The sequence below is a fragment of the Triplophysa dalaica genome, chromosome 13 (assembly GCF_015846415.1).
Source record: "Triplophysa dalaica isolate WHDGS20190420 chromosome 13, ASM1584641v1, whole genome shotgun sequence".
NCBI classification, from domain to species: domain Eukaryota; kingdom Metazoa; phylum Chordata; class Actinopteri; order Cypriniformes; family Nemacheilidae; genus Triplophysa; species Triplophysa dalaica.
Window position 1 is genome coordinate 5,770,943 of NC_079554.1, and position 27,292 is coordinate 5,798,234.

General features: G+C 41.8%; 1 protein-coding gene across 6 annotated transcripts in view; it reads left to right on the plus strand.

Annotated features, from left to right (window-relative positions):
* Nucleotides 1–27,292, plus strand: part of si:dkey-174m14.3 (uncharacterized protein LOC563117 homolog) — a 97,651-nt gene that overhangs the window by 36,623 nt on the left and 33,736 nt on the right. For 2 of the 6 annotated variants that reach the window (XM_056765360.1, XM_056765358.1), the window contains exons 2-3: nucleotides 12,663–12,864; nucleotides 19,164–19,325. The exons of 1 other annotated variant lie outside the window; for it this stretch is intronic. In XM_056765360.1, the coding sequence (XP_056621338.1) occupies nucleotides 12,794–12,864; nucleotides 19,164–19,325 (233 nt within the window). In that variant the 5' untranslated portion in view covers nucleotides 12,663–12,793. Of the gene's footprint in view, nucleotides 1–12,662; nucleotides 12,865–19,163; nucleotides 19,326–27,292 lie in introns of those variants that run through there. 3 more of the 6 variants (XM_056765359.1, XM_056765361.1, XM_056765364.1) reach the window with 3 other exon arrangements.

The window sequence follows — 27,292 nt, forward strand, 5'->3', positions numbered from 1 at the left end:
GCATACAATGAAGAGGCTTACATTTTTCACTTTTGTTTATGAAGCCAGTAGAACTCTGCGCAACATGTGATAATGATCACAACTACAACACACTTGTTCTTCTGCATATGTAGAGCTCATGTTGTCTTTTACACTCTGAGGCCCCCTGGTGGGTGGGTGATATAACCAATGTATATTACCCTGACAACAGGCATATATCACTGTACACCATACAATGTACTCGAGAATACATATAAACAACTTATATGCAAAGTCTTGCCATCATATCCGGGAAATTCCATATTTTTTGTAAAATCACAAGCTTCACTTATCCCGTGTTAATGTGCAACATGAAATAGAGATGTGGGGAGGTAATTTCTAAATCACACAACTCAACTCAACTTTATTTATTTAGTGTTTTAATAATTTCCGTTTATTCAAAGCAGCTGTACATGAGACATATTGACTATAACCAAAACAATTAAAGTTATACCTGTAAAAGACAAGATAAAAGGTGAAAATACAGATGATAGACACACCCACGTACAACACACACACAATATCCACATGTACTGTAAGGGTGGTTTGGCTATATTGGAATATGCACATGTACTAACACACATACACAGACTAGCACACACACACACGCACACACACACGCAAGCATGCGCACAGACACACACACAGAGACACACGCACGCACAGTGAGAGCACACTTTTAAGATAAAGGAGAGAGAAACAGGTCAAATATTACTATGAATTCCTATATGCAATATTAATTATGTAATTTTTTTTAATTCTAATTCGAAAGCAGCCCCCCCGGCCAGGCAAATAGTGCAAAACAGTATGCAAATGGTGGAGAGGAACCCAAAACTCCTATCGAGAAAAGAAACCAGGGGATTCCAGTTCCCCTCTGGCAAAAGCTGCTGCCACTGCAGAAGCTCCAGTTGGACAAGTTGGAGTTTTTGTAATAAGCCTGCAGTGCAAGCACCTAACATTGCATTACAGTAATCTAGTCTTGATGTCATGAATCAACTTCTCTGCATCCGACAGTGACAGCATACAGTGTTGGGTAAGTTACTCTGAAAAAGTAATTAATTACTAGTTACTCATTACATATTCAATAGTGTAATTAGATTACTGTCCAAATTACTCTGTCCAAAAAGTATTTAGTTACTCATTACTTACTATATCCTACATCAACCTTGATTAGTTAAGTGATTCAAGGATAGACATGAAACTGCTTATTTAATTCATTCAAATAAATAATATTATTAACCAAAGTATTACAAATGTGAGAATTATACATTAAAGCACAGATTTTAAAATAAGACTTTGAATTTTGATGTCAATTACACTATTGCACACGCATATATTTCACAAAGTATTTAGTTTAATTGCATCAAAAGTAACCGTAATTAAATTACAGAAAACATATGAGTAATCCCTTACTTTACTTTTTCAAGGGAAAAGTAATTAAATTACAGTAACTAATTACTTGGTAACCAGTTACACCCAACACTGACAGCATATGACAAAGTCTAGATATATTCTTAAAATGGAAAAACGCAATTTTGCAGGTGTTGGCGACATGTCTATCAAATGACAGATTACTATTGAAGAGAACGCCAAGATTCTTAGCTAACGACAAGGGTTTTATGGAACATCCTTCAAAAGCTAAGCAATATTCTTTGTTGTTATGTATGGCTGTTTTCGGTCCAATAAGTAACACTTATGTTATGTCCGAGTTCAATAATAAATAGTTGTTACTCATCTGGATTTTTATATCGACTACGCATTCCATTATCCGATGGAACTGCTGTGTTTCATGAGGCTCCGAGGAAATATAAAGTTTAGTATCATCAGCATAACCATGAAAGCTAACTCTGTGTCACTATTATATCTCCTAGAGGTAGCATGTATAATGCGAAGAATATGTAGGAGTGTTCTGTAGTCAATGGTGTTGAATGCAGCACTTAGGTCACACAAGGTCCCCAGATAATACTAAGGTTTATCTTGCGAAAAGGGCTGTGACTTTTACGTTAGGCAACTAAGCAAAAACAATGAGAACAATTATTTACCAAATATTATTATTCATAATTAAGTTACCAGCGTTCTTCAGTGAGTCCTTATCACAAAGTCTCTTTGCCAGCCTACTTCACAATGACCCCTATCAGCTTACATTAGTGCCACTGCAGAAAACTGGAAAGTAATTATAAACGGTAAAATCGTTTTAAGGCAACTAACGTTAAGCAAAATTTACATATGTATTTTACCTTTACTTTATCATTATTCTTCAGTAAGTTCTTCTCACAACAATGCACTTTTCCAGTCATTACTTCACGATGACAGCCTATTTTGTTAGTGCTAGAGGGAGGAAATATGTAAAGTGTTAAAACAGAGCAAATAAATAAAAAGGCCTAAATACACTAGCACATCTTTTTATTAGTTACATATTTATTGACTTTTTAACTTGCGTGTTATTAATTTAATTCAATTTTCATAAATGATTAGGGATAAATTGAATATGTCTAAACGTCATACATAACCAAAGTCAACCTCAAAACACAGATAAAAACAAAAACATGAGAAGTTTTTCTCTTCATGCGTTCCGTAGTACAGTGTACATTGTTGTACAAGTGATTGTTTTCAAGTTAGCAACCTGCCCTGTATATTCAATTCCAACTATTCTTTTGTTTGTCTGCTAAATATAACTCTCACAGTCTCCTGCCTAATTTTTGTGATGGCTAAGAAGTGTCATGATTCTATCCCATCAGACCTGAAAATCATGACAGAACCTCATGTTTCATGTGGAGAGAGGCTTTTGGCGCTATTGGCTTTCCACACGCTCTCTCCAGGTCTCGTCTCTGTTCCCGGCCTTTCATCTCGTTATTGCTTGTTAATAAGTTCATGCCCTGCACCTGTCCCTTCTTGATATCCTCCCCTTTAAATAGTCCTCATGTTTCATTGTCCTGTGCTGGTTCATTGTTTCTGTCATCTGTGGTGAGTTCCTATGTCTTGTATAGTCTAGTTTATTATAGCTAAATGTCAAGTGTTAGTGTAAGTCTAGTCTAGATACTCCTTGTTCCTGTTTCCATGTTTTGTTACGTTACCCCCTCGTGGGTGTTTGCTTTGTATTTATAGTTTATTAAAGTCTTGTTTAACCTTACCTCCCTGTCTGCACCTGGGTCCTCCGTCATCACCACCCACATTCATGACAAAGTAAGAACAGTGAATTTATTGTTAATTTATACCCTTGAGATCGATTTCAGTCATTTTAGCAGGATTTCAAAAATATTGCCACTGCACTTATACAATTCCAACACAAATATTAAATACAAACTACTGAAATACTGTAACGATGCCGGATTCTACCTAATCAGCCACGTGCTCTACATCGTCACTCACTCACAGACTATCCCGCTCGCACTCCCCTGATTACTGATTCCCGGGTTTTGGCACCAGTGTAACGTGGCTCAATAAAAGGATGGAGGCGGGACCCGGCAAAAATTTAACAAACTTTATAAAAATAAACAAACAATACCATGGAAGTAAAAGACCGGAAGCCACCTCAAGGTCGACTGCCGGCCACAAGAACATAAATTCAAACTTAAAACATATGTTCGAGCCCGGTACTTTCTCGTCAGCAGTCCCGTCGCTCGTCTTCTTATGCTCCTGATTTTCTCCGTGATATATGCTGGACCGGTCTAACGGCTCTCATCCCGCCTTCCTCACCACACCTGCCCTGTGTTCAGTTAGTTGTCGAGTGTTGTTGTTGTTATCTGACTATGTTTCGCATACCTGTTTGATATTTCCGCTTATGATATTCGATACCCGATTAGGATTACCCGTTTTTGTGTGGATTTATGTTCTTTGGACTTTGCCTGTTTTTATTTACCTGTCTTCAGTTTTGGATACTTTGGATTATTGATTAAACCCTGTTCACTGGTACTCCTGAGTGTGTTCTCCTGCTAGGAACAAAAGCGTGACAGAACACTCAACCTACCAAAATGACCACACCTCAGAGTGCCACCACCACAACCCCCGCACCGGCTGCCTCGGATCTCTTCACAGAGCTTCTCCAACTTCTGGACACTCCACTCTCTTGGCCTTAGCAAATCGCTTTTCAGGATCGGTGGAGGAGTGCAGTGGGTTCTGCTTGCAATGCTAGCTATATAGATGCACCCAGGTCAGTTTCCCACTGACACGGCAAAATCTCTCTACTGAGTGGAAAGTGGGCGAAAGGCATCTGGCAGGCTGGGGGACCATTGACTTCAACACTGAGCTTATTTTTGCAACATTTTTGCGAAGTCTTCGGGCAGGCGGCTGATCATCTTTCAGTTAATGACCAATTTTTGAGTCTACGACAGGGTCGTTCTTCAGTGGCTGAGTATTCTCTACAGTTTCGAACCTTGGCCTACAGCAGTGGATGGAAAAAAGCAGCTCTGATATCAGATTATCGACAGCGCTTGGAGCCCGGAGTTCGTCCACAGATGGCCATGTTTTCGACGGCACTGTAGGATAAGAAGCACTTATACAATGATCGGCTCGGTATTCTCAACGCCCGTATGCCTGTCCCCCCCAAAGCTTTGATTGACTCTAGAGCTTCGGGAAATGTTATCTCTCTGGCCTTCTACTCCCCTGCTGCCTCCTGTTTTTCTTTGTTGGAAAAAAGGTTGGGACTATGAGACCCTGCATTGACTACCGGACTCTGCATTTCCACTCAAAACGCTTCTCATATCCGCTTCCTCTGATCCCCGCTTCACTCCAGCAACTCCCTCACGGAACCCTTTTCACCATGTTTAATTTTAGGAGTGCCGATAATTTTCGGATTCGCCATGAAGATGAGTGGAAGACCACCTTCATCACATCCAGTGGGCACTATGAATGCCATGGAATTCTCCTCTTTTACACCCATGTGCAAGGAATTCTTAGCCATCAAACTGGCTATCCAGGAATGGAGACACTTGCTGGAAGGGACCAAACACCCGTTCTCTGTACTCACTATGACAAATGTTCACGTGTAGTCACAAGTGTTTGATTCTGTACTGCTCACGAACACGTCGCTTCTACTGCGCATCTTGTTACCGGCTCTAAGAACCAGGCAAAGAGAGTGTCTATTCTAGGCCAGAATACCCTCTGAATTATAGTTAATATACGACCCACTGACCAAAACTTACACACCCCTACCCCCCCTTTCGCTTTTGTCAGCGCTCTGCTCGACTAATGTCCGTCTTGTGCACTGTGCACCTTACTGCTGATTGGCTACAAGGTTTTTTTCTACTCGGCCCGACTTTGTCTAAAAATTCAGAAATCGGCCTGTAAACATAAAAATGGCCTTCTTTATCAACAGAGTATAGTTTAAATGCTTTTATTGCAGCTGGACAGGGGTTTGTCCTCATGAGGAGACATAATAACAGAGCTTCATTTGATACTGCCACAAAACTAAAACACTCAACACAATACTGCAAGTTCACTCTCACATGCATATCTTTGAACTTTCACTTTGAAATGAAGGGAAAACAGAATCTCTGTCATGTTAGCAGACAGCCGCTAATTTTTCTCATCTGTGTCATTAAATTTGTTGTAAAGCTCCGGTAGAGCGCTGTATGAAGGAAGAAATCAAATGCTAACAGCCTCACAGTGCTGAGTGATCTCGCTGTAATCCGTCCACCATTTTAAGAGTTTCGTATTATATCGCCCTGTGGAATGCTCTTGCTGCAGACAGCTGTCACAGCTCTTCTTTCCGTTTACGAAACTTGCATGATGGCAGAGGTGATCGGAAACGAAAATATAGACGATCCCGATCAGGTCAAAAATGAGTTGATCGGCCCGATCACAAGCTTTGCGATCTGCTCGGGATATCCCTAGTTGTAAGTAATGTTAAGTAATGCTAATCCATAAATAGCATGTGCTTTAAAGTTAATGTTACACTAACGATAACATCCAAATAGTCTGATGAGGGCTAAAACAGTTGCTCATTTCCCTAAATTAATTTAATTAAAATTATTTAAATAAATATTCAAAATAAATAAATGGAGTGGGCGTATATGGCGTTCCAAAGGGTCCAAATACATGACTTTGCAGCACACATTCGGCTCTCTGAACGTCTCACTCTACGTCTTAACTTTTTTTTATTCTGCTATTTATTGCATTGAATTCAAGACGCAGACGAGACGTCGACGTGACGTACGTGCAGCAGTGAAGCGTCCATTTAGGTGTTACGTGTCATTCACTTGTAGCAGTGAAGTAAATTGTTTTCCTTTTTGCTAACACCTATTGAAACACGCTCCTATACACGGTTTAATGCAGTGTGTCAAGCGTCTACTTTGTTAACTTTCAGTTACTCTCACGTCTGCGTTATTAACGTCTGCGTCTGTCCCAAAAACTAATGATAATCTGTTGTTTACTAAACATTCTGTTAATTGTGTTACACACTGGTAAGGACTGGTAAAGTGTTTGTGAAATACATTTAAGTCCAAAACCATTTTATATTATTATATGTTGGGCATGTTATTACGGCTTTCTGATGTTTATATTGTTCTGATGCGATCGATTATTGCTGCCGCGTTTTCTGATATAATTCACTATAACAAATACACACCACTTTAAAATGTGGTGACCACTGCTGTGTAAAATTTAATAGTGCTTTTTGTGCTTTATAAATAAATAAACGCTTGCATTTCCAGCAGGTGGCATTAATGCAACGTTAAATGGTTTATCAAGCCACATATTTTGAATGTTAAACAATCTCAAGTTAAAAGCCTATATATATTTATATATATATATATATAAGCAAGCAGATGTTTTATACCAAAGTGACTTACAAAATGAAGGAAATAAACAATGAAATAAATCATGAATAATGTTAAGCTTTGCATTTCTCTTGGTATTATTTTACATGTAAAACATACAATTACCTGCAGACACATAAGAACTATGATAATTATACAAGTGTAAGATATAATTAAACCACTTTTGATTTGTTTTATTTGTACATATGCAATTGTTTTGTTTTCAGCATTTGTTCAGCTTTAGCATCTTTATTATAACAAACATTATTTTACTTGTTGTTTAATGTGTGTGTATTTGCAAGGTTTTACTATAGTTTACTGGACAATGTCATAGTATTGTATTTGTGTTTATTGTATATACATTGTTGAATATAACCAACTTATTTTACAATGGTCATATCGTCCATAGGAGAGTCATGGAACTATTACGTAATATGGTCCGTAGGTGGCAGAAAAGAAACAAAATAGTTTTTACAAGCTCTATTAAGACCTTTCGCTATCAAAATAGTCAAACACAACGTTTGCACACATTGCATGAATATAGCCGCTAAGTTAAGACTGTGTCTTAGTTTTACTGAATAGCATTTAGTTAGGACTAGTCATTCTTGAGATTTCAATTAGACAAATCTTTATGTAACTGACTTAAATATATACTATAAGATGTATAGCTTGCATGTACTGGATGTCACTTTGGATGAAAGAGTCTGCCAAATGCGTAAATGTAAATAAGTTGACTTTTTTAATCAATATAATAATTTAAAGCGTTTTTGTGTTTAACCTTATTAATGTTACACAAGTCAAAAACAACAAATATAGAGTACAACAGGTCCATTTTATTTGTTTTTATTTTTTACTTTTTTGTGATGTCAAGAAAATTCTGGGAGGGTAAATAAAATTAGCAGCAGATTTCCTCCAGATCTGCTAAAGCAGAAATTAATATAACACAATATTCTTATTCTGGCACTTCAAAGTCCAGAACATCTTCAAATCTACTCTGTTCTTCCTTGTTTTCATTTTGTTCTTCATTTTTGTCACGCTCAGTGCTACATTTTCTATTTCTGTCTACAGCGGGATCAGTTGCCAATCATCAGCCACTTCTGAATCTACTGTCTGTTTAAAAACTATTTTTTATATACGCATGTGTACCAACATTATCAAAACTACTGTATGTAGCTTTCCTGTGGCTCAGTGGTTAGAGCATTGCATTAACAACGCAAGGTTTTGGGTTTGATCCCAGGGGATTGCATGTACCTAAGTATAAATGTATAGGATAAAGTAATGTAAATCTGCAAAGCGTCTGCCAAATGCATAAATGAAATGAAAGTAGGTATGATTAAGTACTTAATAGACATATATTACAGTTCAACTTAATATATGTTATATATTAAGCCAGCTTTAATCAACACATCCGATCTCATCACATTGATTGGACCCCAGGTTGGCTGACTCCTGGCTCCAATTAGCTCTTGGAGAAGTCATTAGCCTAGGGTTTCACATACTTGTTCCACCCTGCACTATGAATGTTTACATGTTGTGTTCAATAAAAACATGAAAACGTATAATGTTTGTGCGGTATTAGTTTAAGCAGACTGTGTTTCTCTATTGTTGTGACTTAGATGAAGATCAGAACATATTTTATGACCAATTTATGAAGAAATCCAAGTAAGCCCAAAGGGTTCACATACTTTTTCTTTCAACTGTAGGTCGCTTTGGATAAAAGTGTCTGCCAAATGCCTAAATATAAATGTAATGTAATGTAAATAATAGCATGCAAAACAAATACGAAGGCTGCTTCTGCCATCTGATAAAATGACAAAACCGGTGGTGCATGGCATTGAACAATTCAAAGCTCTCATTTTAAACACACACTTAGAAAATATACGCATTACGTATTTTCAACCTAACATTTGTCACAGTACTGAATTTATTATTACGTTAATAAGTCGTTTTTTGGCACCCTCTGATTTCAGACTTTCAAATAGTTGTATCTCAGCCAAATATAATATTATTAATTTAGCTACTTACTTGAATTAGTACTTATTTGTTTAGTACTAGTTTAACCGCATGAAATGTGCATAGGTGGAAGAATGTAGAACTGGTTTAGACATTGATTTGTATTTCATTGTGCTTCTCTTTGAGCCACTCCTTGGTGGTCTTGGCAATATGTTTTAGGTCTCTGTCATGTTAAAGGCCGATCCATTACCCATCTTGAGTGTTCTAGTTGAGGGAAGGAGGTTCTTGTCCAAGATTTTACAGTAAATGGACCCGTCCCTCACCTCCTCAGTGTGGTGTAGTCATACTGTTCCAATAGTAGAGAAAAAGCCCCAAAACATAATGTGATTGACTGTAGAGATGGTGTTCTTGGGGTCATAGTCAGCATTTCTTAATTTAGGCCCAATCTGACCACAGCACTTTCTCCTAAGCCTTTTCTGGATCATTTTGATGTTCATGGCAAACTTCAGATGAGTCAGACAGGCCTTCTTGAGCAGGAGGACCTTGCGGGTGCTTCAGGATTACAATCTATTGTGGCATAGCGTGTTACCAATGATTAGCTTGGTAACCGGTTCCAACTGATTTGAAATCATCAACAAGCTTCTTCTGTGTACTTCTGGGCTGATCTTTAACCTGTCTCATGATCATCTTTACCCCATTGGGGAAACATTGCAGGAAGCTTCAGACCAAGGGCATTTGATAGTTATTTTTTATTTATTCTATTTCCAAATAATCACACCAACAGTTGTCTCCTTCTCATCAATCTTCTGTCTGTAGGCCAAAGAAGCTTTGTGTCGGTCTACAATCTTGTCCCTGATATCCTTTGACAGCTATCAATCTAGTATTGACCATGGTGGAGAGGTTGCAATGGAATATACAGATTGTGTTGGCAGGCTCCTGTTTTAAACATAACAAACTGACAGGAATAATCTGTGTTACATATTGGCACATTACCTATAACTATTAATACAGTATATAATCAGTGGGAGCCAGATCAAATACTAATTTTACTCACCGAAATGCCAAACAATTAATAACCTTTATTTAAAGTTATTTTTTATGGATTATTGATTGATAAACTGTCTCTATCATTTAAAAAATCTACTATAAACATTATAGATGCTTGATTTCTTCATAAACAGGTAAACTTTCAAAATCCGCAGGGGAACAAGTAATTTTCCCACGGTATGGAAATGATGCAAGAATATTAAATCTCAGTTAAGGTATTTATAAGGTTATTAAGGCTGATCATCAGGTTATGGGGTTTAAATATGTCAGTTATTTTATTTACGGGAAATAGAGGTTGAACAATGTGAAACTATATGGTCAAAAGTATGGAATGTGTAAAAGAGTGAAAAATGTAGGGTTATGGTTTGAAGAGAAATGTTCATGGAATATTTAAATTCAGCAGATTAAAACAATATGCACGGAGAGCAGAAAAACATTCACTACTAGATATATAATATATATATATTTTGACTATGAATGTATAAATGGAGCAGCAGCTGAGGGTAAAAAAAGTATAAAAATAATAGCTTATTATAGCAATTTTCTGATATCCATGGAGGGATCTAAAGATCTGGGGAGCAAACATATAGCTTTTCAAATAAAACGAAGAAGAGACAACCCAATTATTAAAATATTTAAGATAGTGATAAGAGTACAAAGGACTGAAATAAATGTATATTTTAGCTGGGTCCATTCTCACATTGATGCCCTCGAAAGTTCCATCATTCCCCCTTAAACCTGTAAGTAACATCTTGATTTAGTAACAATAAAAGTGTTTAGCTACTGTCTAGGATAGCTTTAAAACTGCACACACCTAGACTCAAAGGTTCCAGTCTCTTGCTGTTTTAGAGGCTTTGATTATGTTTTTCTGTGACGCTTTATATTTCAAATCTATTATTCACCGCTGTCGCTCTTCTCACAAAACGACTGGATTTCTACTGTTCTATATAAAGTCCCTCCTTCCAAAACGTTGGGATTGGTAAAGCTGACCAGGTCTATCGTGATCGCTTCCCCATTTAGGGACGATGTCCCACCCATTCCATATCAGCGAGCTTCCGCTTCTCAGGCTGTTGTGATTGGTCGGCCCCCGTCTCAGTGCATGTATATAATCTTAATAAGCTTTGCCGTTTATCAATAAACAGTAACAATTTCGTCAACTTCACTTCATCAGTTAAAAATATGTGGATCAATCAAAGTATAACGGACTAACTGCTAGAGATTTCTTAGAGATCACACTTTTTTTCCCTACTCTGGCGAGGGAAATTTCACCGGATTGGGCATCAGACTGGTTATATTAATTAACACTAATAAAAGAAACGCTAGTTTTGGCATTTTATATTGGACCCAAGTTGGATAATAAAACAAGCAGATTGACCAAAAAACATTTTCAAGCAGGACTTCAAAGAAGGTTTCATAGAAGTGTTTTAGAGGTAGGCTATGCGCACACACACACACAATATCAGTGTATTACACAGAACAGCTTTCACAGCCGATGTTAAAGTCTTGGAGGCTGTTATTTGCCTGTTGGTTATCTTAAAATGTGTGTAGCTGAATTATTATTACCAGCTGTAGGGCTGTGATGAAAGTGAAAGTGGTTTAGCGCGTAGCTCAGTCAAATGTTTACGATCTCTGATAACCAAACACTACTCCATGCCCGACGCCTCCTCCTGTGGAGTCAACAGGTGACAGCTCCCAGGATAAATGACCCAGACAGCCGATGCGTTCTCTCATCAGTCGATGCCCTGCGAGAAGAGGAGGCCATACTGGCCCAACCGGACTTGGTTCATGGAGCTGGCCGATTCCCCTGACAAAGGACCTACTTTCTCAGGGGAAGGGCATGTTATGCCATCCCAGACCAGACCTCTGGAACCTCCATGTCTGGCTCCTGGGCGGGACGAGGAGACCTTGCCTGGTGCTCTTCCCGAAGAGGAGACCAGCAGAGTTGCTCGATTGGAAACGTGCTGTCCTTCCAGAGAGACTCGAGTGTATTCTCTCCCCTTCCACACTGAAGGTCCATATAGCCGCCATGGCCACTCATCACGACCCAGTTGCTGGTAGGTCTCTAGGACAGCCCAACCTGATCATTAGGTTCCTATGGATGTAAACTCAGTTCCCTGATTGAGGGAACGAGACGTTGTGTCCTTCATGCCACAACACGTGCCGCCCCGCTGCAGCAGTCTAGAGAGGTCTCAGGCTCCTCAGCCCAAAGGTGAATGAATGAATCGGGTATGCAAATTTCATTCACCAATATCATTGGCCTTTTCTAAACTATTCAGAAGTATATAGGTTCTCAAGATGAACCCCATCTGTCGGTTCGACACAAAGCCTCGTTTACATCCGTAACCAAGACGTTTTACAAACTAATATCCTGGAAACACATCACCTCTTCGGCAAAGTAGACAGCAGCAATGTAACCAGAGAGATTTGATGCAGCAGAAAATCAAATTTAAAAGGCAACAGCCACTCTACACCACAAAAGGGGAACGCCAAACAGACAACTGCCATCCAGAAAAATGTCTTAATTAGACCAAAAAAATTAAACAAAATATGTAAACCTTCAACACTAGGCAGCAAAACACAAACCAGCAAAAACAGAAATCGGCTACGCCAGTGACTCAACATCCCGTGTCCTTAGCGACATGCGTTAATAATGGGCGTGGAGCCTGGACACTGAAATACGTTTCACTACATGTGCAAGAAACTGAATGTTATTTCCAACATTTTATCATATTATCAGTAATCTAAGTGACAGTCTCATGCATGAAGGTATAGGATGCTTCACAGTCCAGTGAAGCGTTTGAAGACACTTTCTTAATTGATGTCAGATTTTTTTTTATTGTGACTGCAAGCTGCCATGAACACATGCCATTCTCTTTGCTCTGTTGGCAGGTTCTCCAGTGGTATGTAAGACTGCATAGAAAAGGTAATAGATTAAACAAGGATTAAGCGGGATCACTATTAGGGAGTGGAGAATTAAAGTACAGACCTTCGAGGAGAGCTGGCCTGCTGTGAAAAAAAACATGAAAAAGATATATATTGGGAAAACAGCTCTTAAAACCTCTCGAAATGGTTGTAAACACCAGAAAAAAAGGTAAGATTCTATTCCCACCACAGTCATCTCATCTGCATCTCTCATAGATAGACCACCCTTGCCATTATCACTTTAACCAAGTATTGACTAATGAACATGAACTAACCAAGAACAATATTTAAAAGGAACCTAGGGTATAGAGAGATGTATGGCTTAAGACGTTGTAATAGCCTTGCGCTACTAGGATTTGTCGTTAGAAACACATCAAGTACTTACTTTTCAATTTTATAAAATGGTTTGACGCACAGGAAGCCAAATGGAACAAAGACACACTGATCAGTTCTTCAGGAAATAAAAGATGATGTTTAAAAAAGAAATATCTAAAAAGAATGCCACAATAATAAATGAAGAAAATACGCTATTTTATGTATTTTCATATATTTTAATATTGCCGTATAATTCAATAATTCAAACATACATATGTCATGATTCCACTATCATGTCATGTTTATTCGTGTTATTTGAGTGGAGTCATGGCATAACCTATGGTTTTATGTGAGATTGAATGTTTGTTTCTCGTATCTCGTCATTGTTCCCTGCATCACGTTCCTCGTCAACCTCTCCTTAGTGCTAATCCCCAGCACCTGTTGCTCGTTATGATCCTGTGTTTGTTCCCCTATAAAACACCCTCGTGTTCTTTGTCTTGTGCTCGTGCATTGTACTTGTTTGATGATCGTGTTTTTGTAAATGTTCCTGTCGCTGTACCTGTGATATTGCTGTTCCTGAATGTTCTTGTTGTCGTGTCAAAAGTAAGTGTTAGTTTAGTGTTGTTACCAGTGTTTGTTTTGTAGTTACAAAACAGTTTGTAGTTTTGTAGTGAGTCAGTGTTTCTTGTTAAAGTATATATATCCCTGTCTTGTTTTCCCCCATTGTGGGTTTTTGTATTGCCTGTTTTGTTGTGTTTATTGGTTAATAAACATCCCTGTCTATCTATACCGTCTGTGTCTGCCTGCACTTGGGTTCCCACGCCATGTCTCAACCTGAGACTCATGACAACATATTAGTAACCAAAATCATTGCCATGATAAAATGCCTTTTATCAAGATTTTTACTTTTTGATGTTGATTTATATCATTAGCCTGTTATCTTCTCTCTCTCGGTCATTAGCTGACGGTTGCTAATATTCACAGTTGTTAAATTTACCATTTAATGCAAATAATAGACTAGACTAACAGAGCCAGGACCTCACCGACAGGAAACACATGACAATGAACCAGCACAGGACAGAGAACAAAAGGGCATTAAGTAATGGGACGAATCGTGAGGGAACTGCTGTGGGGCATGAAATCATAATGAATACTAACGAGGAAACAAAAGGTAGGATCAATGACGAGACTGGCAAAAGACTATGGTGAGCTATAATTGCCAAAATTGTCTCTCTCCACATAAAACATGGAGTTCTGTCATGATCTAGGCCAAGAGAAACATGACATGGTACAGCATAATCATTACCAAATCTGAGACAGTTAAACTGTTTTTTAATTTAACTTTTATAAAGTCAATGCCATTGTAAATATATTAATATCTATCTATACCCAAAGGTTAATTTTAAACATGTATTGATCATAATACATCATTAATTTTGATCAATACTATGCTTTAGCAAATATGTTACTTATTGAACACTTTAGTGTCTCATTTTTTCTGAGAAAAGTCTCTGGCATAATCAAAAAAGTGCCATGGTAATCCCATGGCATTGAATATTGCATATTAAAATAATGTTTCAGACCATGGTATTTTTCAAGGTTAATTGGAGTACAATGTCTGATGGATGCATATAGTAAACATTATGTAGCAATGTACATTGCAATACAATGTTCAAGTGAATTTACATTACTATATTATACCGTATCATGGTACCACACAATACATATTTTTGGATTACAATCTTCACTTAAAACCACACTTTATTCTTTCTGATTCTGTAAATTGGTAAAAGTGATAATGTGTGAACTGACACTATATGCCTGTGTGGAACCTATGCTGTATGACCTTTTGAGATTGTGTTGTGCTTGCCTGTGTCTGTGCTCAGTATGTGTATTGATCTTCTGTGCATTTAGTGCTCGGATGTGTATCATTCTCATGGTTGTAGACATATGTCTGCTTATTTTGTGACATGCTCAAAGCCTCTCAACTGTATAAGTACCCAATAAGGTCTAGTATTCTCCACATATTTCTCTTTCAATAATAAATGGCTACGGGGTAATCAGCATTTTTTTACCATCCATCTTTGTCTCCCTGCTTTTATGTTTGATCAATAAATATGTGTGCATGTCAATGCTCATATGACCAATAATCAATGTGTGGATCAGGGAAAAAAAGAATGTTAGGGATATTACAAAAGGTCTGCGAGCCTGAATACTCTAAGCACTCTTTACATGATGCTAAATGAAATTGAATTTGAATAGTTGAATTTGTTAGTGAAATTTCAAAATGAAGTGAGAAAAATGTATTAAAGTGTTTTTAAAATATCTGTAACCTCAGTTCCCTGATGGAGGGAACGAGACATTATGTCGAACCGACAGATGGGGTTCACCCATGAGAACCTATCAGCTCTGACTACTTTAGAAAAGGCCAATGAAATTTGGCTTATGAAATTTGCATGCCGGTCTCCGCCTCCCGAATATACGGTATAAAAGAAGGGCAGCTTGCAGCATTCATTCACCTTTTATTCTGAAGAGCCTGAGAGCCTCTCACGACTGCTGCAGAGGGTGAAACATGTTGTGGCATAAGGGACACAATGTCTCGTTCCCGTCATCAGGGAACTGAGTTTACAGATGTAACCTAGACGTTCCCTTTCTGTCGGTCTCTTCGAAGTTGTGTCGAACCGACAGATGGGGTTCCCATGGAAAACGTCATAACGATGTATCGCGTCATGATCTTTAGCGACGGTAACAAGCCTGGGTGTGTCAACACAAGGCTTTCGCGAAATTGTAACCTTCCAGTGTGATGGTCGGGGGTCCCAGTGCTTACTCGGAGAAAGATGGGTAAGCCCTGACCGGTAACCATTCACGGACGGAGGATTAACTCTCTAACTGGTGAGAGGCCGTCCGGATCGGGTTTCACCGGGTGAGCGCAACTTCCTTAATTAGGGATGCGCTACAGAGACCACTTCCTACCAAGGGGGAGGAAATAGTGTTTATAGACATGGTCCCTCCGTTTAGGTGAGCTTGCATGGGACATGCGGACTGAGTAGTTAACCGCGAGGTGGAGGTCCACCTTGGAAGGTAATGGGTTACCAGGAGTGGGAACCATTCATGAGGATACATCATACGGAACAGCACAGGAGGGGGGGTGTTATAGACGTCCGGTAGAACTAGGTCCGGTTAAAGCTATCTGTGATAGCTCATATGTTCTCCCGGCCTGAGGGGGAAAGCTGTTCTGCCCAGCCGGGGTTGGGTCTTGTGCCTGCAAGCTCACTTGGTCCCGAAAGGGTGTAGTGAGAACTTTTGGCACGTATCCGGGCCTGGGTCTCAGGATAACATGAGAGTTATCATGTCCGAATTCAAGGCAATCCGGGGACACGGAGAATGCTTGTAGGTCCCCTACCCTCTTGAAGGAAGCGAGCGCCATCAGGAATGCCATCTTACTCGAGAGGTGATGAAAATTGGAACCTATGAGGGGCTCGAAGGGGGACCCCAAGAGGCCCGCCAGGACCACATTAAGGTCCCAAGAGGGTATGGAGCGGAGACGAGGCGGGTTCCGCCTTCTCGCGCCCCTTAGGAACCTAGTGACCAGGTCGTGCCACCCTAGAGACTTTCCATCAACTGAGTTGTGACGAGTGGCAATGTACATTTTCAGTGTGGAGGGGAAGATGTTAGTCTCCACTCTCTCTTGTAAGAAGGACAGCACGATCCCGATCGAGCACCTCTGTGGGTCTTCTCGTCGAGAGAAACACCAGGACGAGAAGAGGCGGCATTTATAGGCATAAAGCCACCTAGTCGATGGGGCCCTAGCCTGAGTGATGGTCTCCATCACAGAGCATTAGCTCTGAGAACCAAGTCCGGTTGGGCCAGTACGGCGCAACTAGTAGCACTTGATGCTCCTCTTCCCTGACCCTGCATTGTATCTGTGCAATGAGGCTCACTGGGGGGAAGTTTACTTCCGCTTGTCCCGTGGCCAGCTGTGCGCAAGGGCATCCATGCCGAGGGGGGCCTCGAACAGGGAGCACCAAAGCGGGCAATGGGTGGTGTCGTGCGAGGCGAACAGGTCTACCTGGGCCTGCTTGAACAGCAACCAAATGAGCTGGACTGCGCGGGGGTGAAGTCGCCACTCTCCGCGAGGCGTCCACTGAAGAGAGAGCGCTTCGGTAGTCTGGTTCAGGTTGCGTGGCTTGAAGGGAGTGGATCACCTGCTGACTCCACAGGAGGAGACGTCAGGCAAGTCGTGTGAGCTGTCGTGAGCGTAAACCACCCTTTCGATTGATGTACGCCACGGCTGTTGTGCTGTCCAAGCGGACCAGCACGTGCTTGCCCTGCACGAGAGGCCGTAGCCTCTTCAGTGCCAGTAGCACAGCCCACAACTCTAGGCAATTGAAATGCCACGCAGGAGGGGGCCGGTCCAATGACCCGCTACTGCCTGCCCATTGCACACTGACCCCACCCCAGCAGGGAGGCGTCCGTTGTCACCATGACGTGCCTTGTCCTGAGAAAGGTCATGGAAGACCAGGAGGTTAGGGAGCTTCGGCAGAAAGGCGTAATCACCATGTGCCTTCTGCCGGTGTGCCACGCTCTCATCGGAACTCAACCCTGTAAACAGTGTTGAAGCGGTCTCATGTGCATCAACCCTAGGGATATTACCCCATCCGAGGACGCCATGTTTTCCAGGAGCCCCTGAAATTGTCCAACACCGACTTAGCACGTTCTGCGGAGAGTCGTGCTGTCATGGTGACAGAGTTGAGTTCCATACCAAGAAAGAGGATGCTCTGCACTGGGGAGAGCTTGCTCTTGTCTCGGTTGACCTGAATTCCCAATCGATCTAGGTGCAGGAGCACAAGGAGCACAATGTGTACCCAACAGATCTCATACATATTTCTTGGTAACGATGACGTACGGGCTGTAAAACCCGTGGAACATCTCGGCTGGAGGGACGAACTCGAAAGACTGTTTTGCAGTCGCTGGCTACACCTGGGGGACATCGACGTAGCCTTTGACTGCCCCACCATCGAGGGAATTAAGGGAGCTAGAGCTGGTTTGACTGGAGCGAGCCGTGAGCAGTCCGCTCCAAGTCTTACAGGGCTCCTCATGCACCTCCGGGAAAAATGGCACCGGGGGTGGGCGCAGCTTGACGCCGTGCTCCGACCCCAGGAACCACGTATCCAGCCGCGAGCGCTGGGGGGAAGGCATTGGGGAACACTGCAACCCAATGCTCATGGCTGCCCGGGTTAGCATGGTTGTCATCTTGACATCCGCTTCCTCCTGAGCTCGACCCCCCTTGGAGGGGAGCTGCTCGGATTCTGCGGCGTCGGATGGCAACTGGTCTCCCTCCGGTGCTGCGAGCGATATCTCATCTTCATCACGCATCATTTCCAAATACGTGGCTGAGAATCCGGACGGTGTACCACTGCCAGTTGAGGAATGGTCAGAAGGGTTCCCGTAGGAAGACAGCCACCCGTGACCGCAACATCTGAATGACCATCCACCCGCAGTGTGGGCAAGATGAGTCTACGAATGCTGCCTCAGCGTGCTGGATAACCAGACACTTGATGCAGGCATCGTGTCCGTCCCCCTCCTTGATGAGGGTACCGCACCCAAGAGAGCAGCGGGACATGCCATGCTGGAGAAAATAGCTTTGCCCTGAAAAGGGCCTTTTGGAAATTAATCTCGAAAACCTCCAGAACCGCTGAGACACCCAGGGGAAGGTCGCTGCAGGATAGGGACGATCCGCTTAACACGTCGTAGATCCAGCCGTTAGGATTCATTGTCTTCGAAGAGAAGTTGTAGTTCATGAGCAATGGCTTTGAAGAACAAAAGGTGAATGATTGCTGCACGCCGTCTTCCTTTTATACCGGATATCCGGGAGCAGAAACCGGCACGCAAATTTCATTATCCAAATTTCATTGGCCTTTTCTAAAGTAGTCAGAGCTGATAGGTTCTCAAGGGGGAATCCCATCTGCCGTTCGACACAACGTCGAAGAGACCGACAGAAAGGGCACTAATTACACATTGGATGCCCTGGTAAAAATTTCAACAAAAAAATCCTTATATTTACTATAATCCATGTTCAAAAGTATTTTATATATATATTTTTTTTTATTCAATATATTAAATAATTGTAATTACATTTATGTCTGAGTGCAGCTCTCTGCAAGAACAGAAGGAGGACCTACGGAAGCGTCTCTCTTACACCACTCATAAGCTGGAGCTTTTAGAACGCGAGTTTGATTCTACAAGACAGTACCTGGAGACTGAGCTGCGACGAGCCCAGGAGGAGCTTGACAAGTTCACTGACAAACTACGCCGGTAAAGAATCTTGTGCACAGACACATCTGGCTTGAACACTGTAATGTTTCCCACACATTAGATTACAGAATAATCTATTAATCAAACAGACAAAACAAAGATACGAATTCTGGCACACAATTTTTTTAACCTTGTTCTATTGTTGATGAAATTGGAGTATTTTAAATAAGCAACCACATGCCTGGCTTACCATAACACACCACAGGCCACATAAACAAAGCTTGAATACACATGTATTTGATCATAGAGTATGCGTGCGCAAAAATCCATGTGTCTTTGACTTTGAGAAGTGCTTAGCGTCACGACAGGGTCTGAGCAGACGTATGCACTTTTGTTCTTCCAAATGCAGCAGATTTTGGAAATATAAGCCATTTTTGCCACTTGTAAACGATTTGGACGTTGGTTTTATATATCACTGACATCAATTAGACATGTTAAAAGGCAGAGAACTAAAACTATTCATATGCAAACAATTTTAAGATTTTTTGCGATTTATAGATTTATGTTTTGCAATGGAATTTGATGGGTGTGGGCAGTAAGTCACTTGTGTTTGCGTGCAGGCTCCGGGAGAATGGCAGAACTCCCGCAAAATAGCCTCTAAACATATAGTTTCCAAATACAAATTAACTGTGTTTCATCTCTTGCACAAGAGCAACAACAACCAAACTAAAATAAAACCCTTTTAAAGTGCGCTATGGTGGTGGAGGTGGCGCTATGCAGAAAATGCAGAAAATTAGAAGCAGGTGGATCTCTACAGCAGCCTAACATTACTTGAGATCTGAAGCGCGTGTACAGAAAAAATTTCCCTTACATTTACAACAAGTCAACTAAAAGGGTCACGTGCCCTTATAGATGAAACAACAGAAAAATATGTTGAGTTTGTTTGTAACGGCCTATGACTTAAGAACAACGTCAATATATTTATTAGCCAAATGCAGCAGAGGCTTTATCATAGCAGACTTAAACGCAGCCAATATGAGAAACATTTTTATTAATTCCGTTTCTTTCATGTTTTATTAGATGGGGAAGAAGTCTATCTAACGATAGGCCTCCCCTGCAAGCTTTTGCGGCTTCAGATCAAAACGTGAACGTTGCGGATGAAAACAGGACACATTGTTAATGATGCGTGCGGAAGAACCGTTGGTTTTCTGAACGCAGGGTTCTTGATGGGGTGTAGGAGGGTGTGAAAGTATGCCGGTGCAGACCCAGTGATAGTCCTGTAGGCAAGCATTAGTGACTTGAATGTGATACGGGCTTCAACCGGTAGCCAGTGGAGAGAGATGAAAAGGGGTGTCACATGAGCCCCTTTTTGACTATTGGAAGCCGATTTGTGTTGCGATAGAAAACGGTAGAAAATGGATGGATGGATGGATGGATGGCATTCTAAACCAGCTGAGGGGTTTGATAGCATTTGAAGGAAGACCAGCAAGGAGAGCATTGAAGTTGTCCAACCTTGATTTTACCAGGGCCTGGACAGGGAATTGTGTTGTATGCTTAGTGAGATAGGGTCTAACCTTTCTAAAGTTGAATAGAGCATATCGGCATGACCGCGTTGTCTTAGCAATTTGATCATTGAAGGACAGCTGTTCATCAAATATGACTCCGAGGTTCCTGGCTGTTTTGGAAGGAGTGATTGTGGTATTGCCAAATTGGATGGTGAGATCGTGTTGCACCATGGGGTGTGCCGGAAACACAAGTACTTCAGAACCTTTTTGCAGGGTTCAGCTAGAGGTGATGCTCTTTCATCCAAGCTGAGATCTCTTCTAGGCAGGCTGTGATGCGGGCTGCTACAGATCTGGGTGTCATCAGCATAACAATGATACGAGAAGCCATGTGCCCGCATGATGGGTCCCAGGGATGTTGTGTAGATGAAAAAAAGCAGCAGTCCAAGCACCGATCCCTGAGGGAACCAAGTGATCATATGGTAAGCAGTGGACAGTGAGCCCCTCCATGACACCCTGAAGGATCTGTCGGAGAGGTAGGATTTGAACCTGCGGAGAGGTGTGCCTGAGCTTCCTAGAGATGACAGGGTTGCTAGCAGTATCTGATGATTGATGGTGTCAAACACTGTAGATAGGTCTAGCAGAATCAGGACCAAGATGTAGCTGTAGTGGACTTGATGTGTATGCTTGAACTGGACTAGCAGCTGTTTGATAACAAAGGACTATTTGTGTTGCTATGCGATGCTTTCCTTTGGAGCAACTCCTTTAAGAGTGTTGCTTACAGTTGACGTCATCAGCTATGGATTGAATATACGGTAGTTGTTTATAGAATCATCTAGGCCCACATAGTGCCAGCTGCTATCTGAATTCATCTGCTACATTTCATGTCTTTTAAGAGCATCGTTGGTATTTTTATGTGTATTTACAAGTTATCAGAGAAGGTTTACAAGCAGCTTTATCCTGTGACAAGGAATAGAGTCATAAATCTAAAGTTAGATGTAGTATAGGTTCTCACGTTTCTTTGCAAAGAACTTCAGAGTATGTCTGAGAGCAGGCTAGGCTACAAGTGTGGTACAAATGAGCGGAAGAAGAGCTTATGGTTTTCAGGAAGCATCTATCGACGGTCAGACAGTTCACACCCTACCTACCTTGATTGAATGCAACAATATCCCAAACAATCGGTCGGAAATACCTCCGCCATAGATCGCCCTGTCATGCCCATTTGAAGTCTATTGCAGATCAGATCCCAGAACGTGATCCGAAAGTTCCAATAATTATTTTGTTAAAAAGGGAAATTGTGGAGGTGCATAAAGCGAGTAAGGGCATCAATGGGCCCTCCGAATTTCTGTAGGCTCAAAAGCTGGACCTAGGGTGGGTCATAATAGGCAACGTTTGTCTCGGCAGAGCAGACAAAATAATTTAAAATCTTTACAGTTATTATTGTCATTGTGATTGCTTTCATAGAGTTGTCATGATTCCGTCAGGAATCAGAGCAGGATCCCTTGTTTTACGTTGGAGAGAGACTATTTTGGCACTAATGGGTTGCCATACTCTCTGACCCGGTTTTGTCATTGTTCCTGCCCTCTTGTTTTCTTGTTCCATGATTACATGAGCCACACCTGCCCTCTCCTGATTTAGTTACCCTTATAATGCCCTTTTGTTTTCTGTCCTGTGCTCGTCCATTGTGTGTGTCATCCGTGGTGAGTTTCTGTGTCTTGAATAGTCTAGTTTATTGTAGTTAAATGCCAAGTGTTAGTGTTAGTGTTAGTCTAGTCTAGTTAGTCTTTGTTCCTGTTTCCATGTTTTGTTATGTAACCCCCTCGTGGTGTTTGTTTTGTATTTATAGTTTATTAAAGTCTCCTGTCTCGACTTCGGTCCTCTGTCCTCACCCCCCATTTTCATGACAGGAGTAGTGTTTGATTATTTTATTGTTATTTTTTAGTAGTTTTAGTGAGCCGGTAACTCGTGAAGACCTCATTAAGTGTTTAAAGCAGCCAAAACGGTCCCAGGAATTTCTCTGTTACATGCACAAGAACGGAGTTAATAAACTATCCTTTTATATTATCAAATCACAAGATTTTTAGGTCGTTTATTGTTATTACTTCCTGTTTTTGGCTCGGTTGAATGCCTTTGGTCCATGTTGCGTTCATATTTCCATCGAACCGCACCAGAGTTTGTTTGAAATACCCATCTTTTCAGAGGTCTCAGTCCACTTGTTTGGTGCGCACCTGGGTTTGGGTGGCAGCGTTTACACTTACACAAAGAAACTGCACTAACAGAGCAATCACACCACAGTTCGTTTTAATTGAACCAAACATGGCATATATGTACACACCCTTATACTCAGGGTCATTTACAATAGTAACTCTAAACCTAACCTGGTAGGGAGCAGGTTTTCTTTGGTTAACCCAGAGTTTGTTTCAAAATCCTCCCCCATTTTATATCTGACGCCCTAAGAAGTGTCCTATATACCATGATATCTCACATTTATCACTAGAGCATTCGTGAGTAAAAACTTTTACTGATTAATTTAATTGCAGAGCGGAAAGGAAAGTGTTGTCATGTTTCTGTCATTTCTGTTCAGGCTTTTCCAACCATTGGGTAGAACCATGATATTATCACGTGTTTAGTGTGAGATAGACATGGCTGTGTTTATATATTGACATGCCATGTGTTTTCTCGTGTCTGGTCTATGGCCCCGCCCCTCTCCTTTCCTTGTTAGCTTCCCTTCAGTGTTTCATTACCCACACCTGCCTATTGTTAATTATCCTTTGTTTGTCTCCCTATTTAATGCCCCTGTATTCTCCGTCCTGTGCTTGTTTGTTCTTGTTCATTCTGTACCCGCTGTTCGAATATATAGAATGTTTGGATTCCTTGTTAGAGTGCTGTGTTCCAGTACTCTCCTCCTTTGTTCTTAAAGATGCCGCGTCATGTTTACTGTCAGTGAGTTATCCTAGTCCTAGTCTAGTGTCAGTTTGTCTGCGTTCCTGTTTGCCTGTTCTTTTTTTCCCTATTATTATTTGTTTTTCCCCCTCGTGGGTTGTTGTTTTATGTGTTTAGTTAATAAAATATTTTTTTAACCCCTTCACTGCCTGCATATGGGTTCTCTCACTTCCCGTACCCTGACAAGTGTGCCTCACTCTCAAGTGCTTTCTGCCGCCATGTTTTTGGTGCCGTTGCCATGGTGAATCTCAATATCTGAGGTCCATTGATCACAGCTTTTCATAGTTGTGGTGCATGCACTTAACTCAGGGTAAGCCTACCCAGAGTTGATTGAATCAACTCAAATCAGCTGTTCTGAATATAAAAAACTCAATGTTTCGCATCTTAGTGTATATCAACTCAGTTCACATTTTAAGTCATTGTTGGTTGAACTTCCTTTTTGAAACATTCCCCTGATGCAATACAAAGTCATGTGTCTCAAAAAATATTGGTAGCTTTTTTAAGGAACATACAAAGATAGAACAAAAGAGGTTCAACAGCACCTACGTAATTATCCATATAATCAAATACACAACATACGTTTGGAAAAAATGCATTGGTAGACTTATGTTAAATAACAGTTACAAACTTCTCAACAAAACGTCTTAGTTACAGATGTAACCTCAGTTCCCTGATGGAGGGAACGAGACGTTGTGTGGAACTGACAGATGGGGTTCGTCTTGAGAACCTATCAACTTCTGACTAGTTTAGAAAAGGCCAATGAAATTGGCGAATAAAATTTGCTGCATTCATTCACCTTTGGATTGAGGAGCCTAAGACCCTTCTCGACTAATGCAGCGGCCAGTACGCATTGTGGCAAGAAGGACACAACGTCTGGTTCCCTCCATCAGGGAATTGAGGTTGCATCCGTTTTGTCGAACCACAGGTGGCGGCCTTGTTTCTCTAACAGCGATAGGCCACCCAGTACCTTAAGGCTTCTTTGTGACGATGGGTGACGCGCTACAGAGACCACTTCCTACTGTAGGAAGGAGTTAAGTGGAGATGCCAACAGACTTCATGGGAGGAATGTGCGGACAGAAGGAGTTTACTGCAAGGTGGAGGTCCACCTAGGGAAGGTCACGATTTGCCAATCATGAAGATGGAATCGCCCTGCTGGGGGGTTACTACGTCTGGAGCACTAGGTCTGGTTAGAGCTATGGGTAGATAAGTCAGCTGGTACCCGGCCCAAGGGGGCAGATCTAGAATGGGGCACAAACCCCGTCTTTTTTTGAGACGATGAGGTCTCAGCTAGAGGGAATAGCCCGATCGCTCCTCGCCAGAAGGGTGGCGACCTCGGCCTACTGCACGAGAGAATCCTTTCCTCTGACTGAGGTTGAGAGAATCCTCAAAACATGGGCGGGCGTCTGCCGAATTGGATTGCGTAGCCGAGACAGATTGTATTCCTCAGCCACCATGACTGTTTGGGAAACTCTAACCAGGCTCTCAGGGACCTAGACAAGGTGACTAGGGGTACGATCTGCTTCATCAAGGAGGAGAATGGTTCTGCTGACTTACCTGCCGGTTTATGATGCAGCTCAACGCACCGTCGACTCAGAGTGCTGAGGGCTGCTAATTATCCTCGACATTGGGTCTCACCATGACACAATGTTAAGTTGCAGAAACACTGTCGTTTAGAGAGTAAGAGCGGCTTGGATAAACACTGTGAGAGATAGGAAACTCTTTTTGTGAGAAAGTGGGCTGTTGGGCAGGGACAGGGACCTTGGTCGCCCGTAGAGCGAGGTCAGGGGTGGTGCGAAGTTCCTGCATAAGCGATGGATCGGTCTTACCCTCGTGGAGCTCTCTCAACGCCTTGGCCTGATGGACTTGCAGGATGGCCATGGCGTGGATATAGGAGGCAGCTTGTCCTGCAGCAGTGTAAGCTCTTGACACCACTGATGCGAAAAACCTACATGCTTTGGACGGGAATCTAGGTCGAGCCGATGGCATACTCCGTCAGGGGGACATCGCCGTATCCTCTAAATACACCACCATCGAGGGAAGAAAGGGCGACGGACTTATTTTGATGTGCACTTGGTGAAAAGTGGGCGTTCCAGGTCTTACTGAGGCCGCGCTCAATCCCGAGGTACCACATATTCAGCCGCTTGCTCATGGTCATGGCGGCCCGGGAAAGCATGGCTGACAAGACCCCGAGGGAGGGAGCTCCTACGATTCGCAGGACATGCCACGCTGTAGAAATTTGCTCTTTTAGAGAAAAAACTTCTGGAACTGCCGAGATGCCCAGGGTAAGTTGCTGCCGGAAGCGACAGTCTGCTGCACCACCAGAAAGGGAATTAAACTTTATGTAACAAAGATATGCCATGATGACCATAGATTTTAAATACTTAAAGTGCCGCTATCCCAGAAAATGCACTTTAAAATGTTGATCTAGCAGAAGACTAAGATTGAGACTTCAGCGTGTGTGCAGAAACACCCTGTAATCATACAAATCCATCTATTCCTCTTTTGTTATCTCTTTTAAACCACAACAGTGATGTTGAGGATCCCCTATCAACCTGATGTCACATTGTTTACGCCTGCCCATGACCGCTCACAGACTTCTCCTTATGAGCACGTAGTTCCATACTCTACCAGGGACACGCATATACATACTGTAACACGATTCATACATGGAAGGAAGGGGTCGGGAACCGGAAGACATTTAAACTAAAGTTTTAATATAAATAATAACAGCCGGCGGCCCCTCACGGACGTAAACCATAAATACAAGACACAAAGAACATAACTACAAACGTAAAACACGTTCGGGCCCCGGTCCTCTCTCATCGACGGTCCGGTCGCTCGTTCCTTTTATATGCTCCCAATCTCCTACGTGATTTGAGCCCGGTGTGCGCACAGCTGGCGCTTATTCACAATTACTCACCGGTCTCGAACCACGGTCTCGCCCCGTCTACTCCACTACACATACATATATACATATACATACATATATATACACACATATATATACACACATATATATATACATATACACATATATATATATTAGTGGTGGGCCGTTAACGGCGTTAACGCCGTTAACGCAGTGAGACTCTTATCGCGCGATAAAAAAATTGTCGCCGTTAATCTATTCTCAAAGTTGGGTTGGGAGCTGGGTCTTTACTACGCAAGCTATGATGACTTTCACCTTGATATTTTAGCGCGGATGTATACCAGCTTAACTGCACTGTACGGGGCGAGAACGAGATTTTTCAACTCGCGTGATTCGCGTCATTCGCGGAAGCAGAAGCCGCCTCATCATCTCATAACCAGGGCTTCATTCGCGCGATTCGCGCAGCAAGTAGGTCTATTGGCTCTTTTCATTAACATATAAATCACTCGCGCTTGACACGCCATTCGCGTTTGGTCTGAACACAACATCACGTTACTGTGAAATTACCGCATCAAAAGTGACGTGCTAACATGGATGCAGCTATGAAGCCGCCGGGTTTGCTTCAGGGAATATTCATTTTTAAGAAGCTTCCCAATAGAAACATCGACAAGACTAAGGTTGTTTGCACCATGTGCAATGCGGAATTGGTTTAA